General features: G+C 34.7%; 1 protein-coding gene across 2 annotated transcripts in view; it reads right to left on the bottom strand.

Moving 5' to 3' along the window:
* The window catches only part of LOC108691908 (carbonic anhydrase-related protein 10), a 166,477-nt gene that overhangs the window by 13,234 nt on the left and 144,933 nt on the right, over positions 1 to 8,310 (bottom strand). For both annotated transcript variants that reach the window (XM_018199862.1, XM_018199863.1), the window contains exon 6: positions 6,684 to 6,750. In XM_018199862.1, coding sequence (XP_018055351.1) covers positions 6,684 to 6,750 — 67 coding nt within the window. The remainder of the gene's footprint in view (positions 1 to 6,683; positions 6,751 to 8,310) is intronic.

Genomic DNA, 8,310 nt, shown 5'->3' with positions numbered 1-8,310 from the left:
GAGAGAGAGAGAGAGAGAGAGAGAGAGAGAGAGAGAGAGAGAGAGAGGAAAGGAGGAAGAGCGGTATGCAACCTGGGTACATCGGGATAGCGGAGGGGAGAGTCAGGACTCTGAAGGGGTTGCGCGAGTGGGCCCGTTGGTGGCAGGGGTAGCTATAAAATACAATTTCAGGGGTGTCGGTTTAATACCACGCATACCGCGCAAATATTTCATCTATTATCTACATTTCGTAGATACGTAGGCATTCGCTGGGCGGCGTACAGCAGGATTGTAACGGGGATGCACGCGGAGTAAAGGGATATGTGTGTGTGTGTGTGTGTGTGTGTGTGTGTGTGTGTGTGTGTGTGTGTGTGTGTGTGTGTGTGTGTGTGTGTGTGTGTGTGTGTGTGTGTGTGTACACTACTGTATACTGTGAGGCTGCGAATATTCCTCCGGTATACTAGAGGTTTCGTCCCGTTTGCTTACTTCCTTGTTATTTGGGTTACTACACTGGCAACGTAGAAGCATCTCTTTCGTGTATGACGATCATGTAAATCAGTCAAGTTTTAATTCATAGATCGAAACGGTCGAACACATGAAAACCGATGATAATTATGAAGTAAGAAAATGAAGATATCACAAGCAGAAAAGAGAAGATGTTCCATAATATAGACATTGAAAACATATTATAGTGCTAATTATGTGTGTTCATTAGCTGCCTAATTGACAGCGTGTAGATATAGATGTCTAAGATGTCTTGTGGAGAGAGACGGAGAATCTCTTTGACTACCACAGATCTCTTAGATCCAGTTGCACCAATGTCTTTGACTTAAGTGAGACTTAAAATTCTATCTGTCTCGTTTTAAAGCCAAAAAGAGACAGAGACAGAAAGAGTTTTAAGCCTCGCTTAAAATCAAAGTAACATTGGTGCAATCGGGCTTTAGAGACTAAAGACTTTATTTTTGTAGAAAAATTCATTTCAATATTCACACATCAGAAATAAACTCTATTATTCAAAATTATCTTTTCTTTTTTTCCTCATTGCAATTATAAAACAATTTACATTTATTCCTGCCAAATATTCCAGGCATGATATATTAAAATATATCACAGGGGTATAATGAAATATGTGTGAATACTCAGTTATCGACTGGAAATTATTACTGTATAAAATTCAAAGTAATGGGCATACCCTGTTAAACAATTCGTTCAATGTAAATTTGATGCAACAATTTAAAAAATGTAGTTATATAATAAAAATTACTAATTATGATATATATAAAATTTATTCAGTTTTAAAAATTTCGTGCGAATAAATGATACGTTTCAAAAATATTCGACGCATTGACACTTTTCATCGTGCTTTTCCAATTCTGCGCTAGTCGTAATCACCGTTAATTACGTCATACGCATTATTGATCAAGGTTTAAAAACGCATTACTCCCGAAATCGATTTGGCAGGACATCAGTGTGACATTATTATTAATGATGCCGAGTGAAATCAATTTCGCAATAGGCATTGTGCGCGGATAAAGGTCCTTACTTTCTCGCAATTGCATTGTCGTAGAAATGTTATTAAAACATTTATCTTATATCTGAATTGTTAAATATATTTTGCATATTAATACATGTGTTGCTTAATACATATTATGTTTACTGCGAAGAAATTTCATATAATTTGTCGCTTCAATTTAATTCGATAAAATTCTTAATCCTTCGATGCCACTTCATATTGTTTTGTCACGTACAGGTATTGTGTAAAAATATGCATAAACAATAAGCATGTAACAAATTTTTTTAACATGCATGGAAATTTTGATATTAAATATTTATTTTCATGCGCATTTTTGTATATGCCACACTAATTATATAGAAAATTAGAAATGAGTTAATTTTTACATAATGTAGCTTATAATGTTTGTATCATTATTAATAAAAAAAATGATAGGTAGCATATAAAGTAGCCAAAAAAAGAAAATTTGAGGAATGTCATAATAAGAATGCCATCGAAAGATTAAAAATGTCTTTCATAATCTTTGATAACTCGAGAGCGATCTCGATATTGTCGCGTTAAATAAAAATCCCTTTAAAACGTCGCTTCGCGCAGTTTCGTTCATTGGTGAGCGACCTGCACGCGAGCGTTCTGTATAAAAACATGTTTAGCTGATGAAAGGCTTGAGTTAAATAAATTTCACGATGGCATAGGCGAACTATTGTGGGCCACTGTATATGCAACGTGCCTGTCTCGGCACGTACACGACAATGGAATACTTAGATCCCGCTGTAACTCCTCCCCGCTCGCCATTTTCCATTGTCTTATGATTTATGTTCCCTGGTCGCGGTGTCAACAGGGTATTGATTAAAATACACACATAGCTGTGCCCGGGCGTACATACAGATTTATGCACACACTAGACCGGCCGGAGTATGTGACATCGTCGTACCTTGTAAATCGACCCCATATCCCTCTCTTCCCCGTCGCGCGTCCATCGTTGATCGTGTTAACCATGTAAAAAGCGTCAGGCACGCTTCCAGGTCGAATCGTTTAATCGACGAGATACCGAATGCCCTTATACGGATCCACGACTGAAGGGGAATGACTGTGGGTGGGCGGGTATTTGAAATCTCCTACTAGGAAGCATACCGAGGAAGCGCATCGATGGTCCTTCCACCCTTCTCTTTGCCGGCGTACGTCCCATCCTCTGCCACCCTCGAGAATACTTGGCTGTAAAGTTTATTTTCTTCCTCGTCGAGCAATGCAACCAGCCGTGGCATTTGCAGAATTATGCCACGCAAGTTGAACGGAGGAACGAGAGGCGTTTTCTTGCTCGGCGCTCTCTCGACGGCGGATACGCGGATGCAAATCGCGGGAGGAAGTTCGTTGCGCCGATGGAATCCGCGAGTGAGGAGAGAGGTAGAGAAGAGAAAGAAAGCGCGCGAGTGGGAGAGGGAGTCATATTTCGATTTTACGTCGAGTGCAATTTGCGTCCGTAAGTCGCGGCGCGATACATCAAAACGGTGGATCGCGCTCGCGCCGTTCTTGACGCAGCAGCGTTATAATCCATTATGCGCGCCATCCATTTAATTTTAATATCGTAACGAAGCTCTGACGGGCGTTAATTCGTCGAGACAAGTTATGAAAAATCGCGGACGGATGATGTAATCGCACCTGGTACCTATAGACTCAATTCACGTTTATGAATAACACATGTATCGGTGTTTTGATACAACGCTATAATTTTCTTCCGCTTTCAATATTTAGCATAGTTCAGTAAACCATAACTTGCGTGATATTACGTGAATGTTGCAATAATCGTATATAATGATATTTTGATAAAAACTATTCTATTAGATGAATCTTATTTTTAATTTCTCTCTTAAATATTGAGAATTGAGTCTTCTCTCTCTCTCTCTCTCTCTCTCTCTCTCTCTCTCTCTCTCTCTCAAAAATTCATGATTGTAATAAAATCGAGATGTAGATAAATATTTGACACACAGTACTATTTAAATAATAATTATTTATAAAAAAGAACTCAGATAGAATTCAGTGATTTTTTTTTAAATATACTAATTACTCTATGGTAATTAGAAAGCCGGAAATTTATTAACTAGTTGTCTAGCAGCATTGTTTCGCTTACTTCGATGTACGGGAAAGCATTACTGTAAGTAATTTACACCGTCGGTTCGCATTTTCTTCATTACTCTTGCTTTTCGCTAAAACGCTTCCTCGTTATTCATACTCACTACTTCTATTTTTTTTACTTTTTGTCATTCTCAATATAACACGTATTTATAATTCTCCTATTATAATACAAACAATCTCTGCAATAATTATTTGTATGTGTACAAGTTTTTTACGCGATAAAAAGGATGACTTTCAGGATATTGTCCTTTGAAAAATTATATTCAGTTACAAATTGGATTAGTACAACAATATATATTGTATTTTAAAAGATATAAGAGAGAAAGAGAAAGAAAAAGAGTAAAAGAGTTATTACATATATTTAGAAATAGCTCCGGAAAGATAATATCCAGTATTTATCCAACTGAATATGGTAATCTCATCAATCATTTTTACAAATATCAACTTAAGAAAAATACTTATAGAAAAAAAGGTACTTTTCATTCTATCCTACAGCGACGCGTTCATTGGCGCGAATACTCGGTGGGTCGAGCAAGTGACTCGTTATCTTAAGTTATCGTTATCTCGTTATCTTCATCCCCTTCCCTTTCATCTTTTTCCCACTCGTAGAGGCCTCGCTCTCGACTTTTCACTCTCGACTCGAGTGCCATCTGCTACAGCCGTTGCTCCGCCACCGCCGTCGTCCCTCTAAGCTTCATTCGAGTATCGCCGGCAAAACCGACACTCTTTTCTCATCCTCACGGCGTTTTATTTATTACCCGCGGTTACTCCAATAGACCGCAGTATTCGACTAACTTTCCGTCCAAAACTTACCGGGAGTACCCAATGTGTGAGCACGTATTCGTGACGCGAAACTGCATGCCTGATTCCGCCCCGCATTCTTCATAAACTAATCTTTTAAAGAATAGTGACTAATTGTAGCCTTGCCTTTCAGAATTTTGAGGCAATAAACCAGCTAAAAACTTCGATATTAAGCGCTTTTTATAATTCAAACAAACTTTCTTCTGCATTCGATTCTCTAATATGTTTGGATATCTCTGATCCCATTTTATTCGGTTATCTTAGAACTTACGTTTTAGAATACATTATTTTTATATTATTTGTTCATTTATTTGTAAATTGAATTATTTTGACATTAACAAATGTTGAATATCAATTTTAACACGAAATATTTAAATAACATTATCATATTATGTTAAATTAACTCGGATATGTTAAAAATTGAACACGCCTCAAAATTTTAAGGACTTGAAGGGACCGATTTTAACACGAATCCAAGATATTTACTGCTTTACTGAAAAAAGTTACTCATTTTATAATGTGTCACTTTTATATCAATGTACCGTGCAGCGATATATTCATGAAAAATGCCAAGTATCGTAGATTCATTTCTATAAAATGGTTTGAAGAGAAACATCTTTTTTCCTTTTTGGGATATTTTTTTATAGGGATTTTGAGAACAATTTTTCTCTCTCGTTTTATATGAAACATTCAAATCTCATTATTTTTCAAAGTTCTATCTCTTATGTACAGTATCATATATCTATCAAATTTCTTCGATGTGGAGATCGTCGAGACGATTTCAATGATGCATTTAGCCAGAGTATTGTAGGAAATTAGTATCGAGCTGCTGCACAGCTTGTTCAGGATTTACGTTCCGGTGATACAATACGGCATAGTTACGTCGTCTGTCGTTACATCGCGTCGCCCGATGTACACCACAAAAAGCATCAATGGGAGAGCGATCACGAATAGATAATTATTACACATCGCTTGATACGTCCGGCATCAATAATGTACCAGATGCATTCAATGGCATTGAAAAAATTAAAATGCCGATGCAATTTTAAAAATATAGAATGCGTTAAAATTATTCTCGAATTCTTGTTTCGAAAATCAAGTTTTTCATAATAAAATTAAGTACGTATTTTCTGCATAAATGTTTCATAAATTTTTGATTGTTTAAGGAAATAATGGAGCAACATTTAAACACAACACGCGCGATTTACTTTTGTAAATACACTGTTCACCAATTATAATGTTATTTACTCAGAAATATGATAGCGTATATTATTTGTATTTATTTATATAATTAATAAAGTAGCAAGAATTAGAATTAAATTAATCTAGAAGCAAAGATTCAATTGATTCAAAATTTAAACAATAAAATTAAAAAGTCTGAGTCAAACTTGATTTTAATGCTATAATTAATTAATAACACTAAACTATAAACGAGTCATAGTAGTGAGAAAATGTTACAATAATATAAATTATAAATTCTGTGAAAAAAGTTTAGATTCTACATTATTAAATATAAAAGAAACATTGGTAAATCAATTCTGTAATCAATTTTGAAGTAAACAACGTCTATATTAATGTAAATGTTTTTAATAAATAATAATTTAAATTTGAATCAAATTTAATATATTTGCTTGAGTTAAATTGTTTAATTCCATTGTTTTAGTTAAATTAATTGAGTAGAAATAGCAGCAACCTATGTAGAAATTATTAAAAATAATTCAACTTAAGATATAATTTGAATTAACATTAAATTGAACAGTGTAATGAATCATTTTCGTGTCGTACAATAAGATAAAAAATAAAAATAAAAATAATAAAAATTAAACAATTTCAAACATTAATGCTTGCAACATTATAATGTTGCTAAAATGTACCAAAATGTTTCTTGTTTACTGAGTTACATTAATAATTTCAAATAACGTCTTGTGTATAATAAATTCAAATAAATACCAAACACTAATGTTTGAAACTGTTTAATATCATTTCAAGATATATAGCATAAAAAGGAAAAGAACGCAGCCAAGTGGACATCACAACCATACAAAAGGAAAGCTATCGCCGGTATCCAATGGAGTTAGAGCGGAATTAAAAGGAAAAAAGTTATCATGTTGTTGAATGAGATACAAGCGAATGTGTTACACAATAGAGAGCCAAAGACGATGGACTTTCCAGCTTGATTTAGGAAAAGAGTAGAGGAGAAGTATTTTACGCTTTCCCCCCGCCCCTCCCCTCCCCCCGCGACATATTGTATTGCACTCACCTCGATATATGACCTTATTGAACACGCTGGTGATGATCTGCAGTTCGGGATTTAACGTCTCACCGAGCTGAAACAGAAAACAGCTTCTCTTTGTATCCAATCTAAATGACAACGGCACCTTATATCACAACTTTCACTGCCACGTGCACCATGTCAGCGATATGTCCTTTGCCTTTCTCTCCGCCCTGATACGTTTTCCATCGATTTCCCATGAAAAGGGGTTGCTCGGTCGGTGCTAAGAGCATAAAGAGGTGAAGGCAAAGAGTCGTTTCGAAAGTTCTACACTGGGCGCCATTAAAGGTAACCGTAAAACCTCTGACTAAACCGACCGCGGACTTTAAAGTAACAATAAATAATAAAAGTTGATGCGCGTGGCGTGGCCGCGTGGGCCCGCCGTCGATCAAAAGTTTCGCCGTTTCTCTATCCGTGGCACGAAATTATTATCCCACTTCCGCCTCATCTTTCCGTTCCATAAATACAGGTAAACAAGGGAGATAAGAAGATGGATAAAATGAAGTGAGATGCGATCGGATGGAGTACGCGCGGCAGAGATATTTCTCTTTACAATAGATATATATATTCTGCAGCATCCAGATTTATGGATAATCATTAATTAAACTATCTGCTGCTGCATAAAAGAGCATTTTGCAAAAGTTGTGAATAAATGACAAGAAAACAATGTCTCCATTAGTCTTTGAAAACGTTGTTTACTGCAAAAAGAAATATCATATGTCAGTATGAAATATATTGAAAATGCATTAGAAGTTGCAAATTTTATGCATCACTCAAATATGGGTGTCATATAGCAATTAAAATATTAAATAAAATATAATTGCAGTAATTAAATTAAGATTAAAATTTTAGAACATCATTAATGCTAAATTTTAAAAAATCAACGTTCGAATTTAGACTTCATATTTTTGCAAACGTTAATGAATTTTATTAGCGTTTTGATGCAACGATTATTGGCTACGTAGTATATCTAATTATTGAAATTATCAAGAGTTATGAGTATGTAAAGAGGTTGTCGAATGTTTTACCTCTTAATCCAGATACTTGAGAATTACATAGGACGTAATCGAGATTCAGTTGCGAGACAGGTAAGCGGACGCCGACGGTTTAATCTCCGTTTAAATTTCTTGTAATAAAGGGAACCTAATCTTAATTATGAGCTAAGAGAATTAATCTCAATGACGGCCGTCCTTAAACGTTCTTAATCTCGTCGCTCAAGAATAAACTTAACTGGGAAAATTCGCGGTAATCACAATTTCTTCATATTCATTTAATCAAAAAAAGATTTTTCTTATCGCGAAACGATAGAATATTAAGACACGCGCTGTAAAAAAATTACATGTGAAATTATAACAATTATAATAGGTAATTTTAAGATTTATTACTATTAAAGGTACATATATTAACTCACGTAAAGTCACAATTTACAAATAAAATTATTCTACTTCATACAAGTAAAGTACTTTGTAAAAGTAAATTTACAATTAGAGTTAAGTGTAAAAATATTTACGTAAATTCGCCAATGAATTACATAAAAATTTTCTTTAGCTGTGTTATTAATGTACGAATATAAAAATACTAATACATTATGTAATATATTATTATGATATATATA

Source organism: Atta colombica, unplaced genomic scaffold, assembly GCF_001594045.1.
Source record: "Atta colombica isolate Treedump-2 unplaced genomic scaffold, Acol1.0 scaffold55, whole genome shotgun sequence".
NCBI classification, from domain to species: Eukaryota; Metazoa; Arthropoda; class Insecta; order Hymenoptera; family Formicidae; genus Atta; species Atta colombica.
This window is presented reverse-complemented; position numbering and strand designations above follow the sequence as displayed.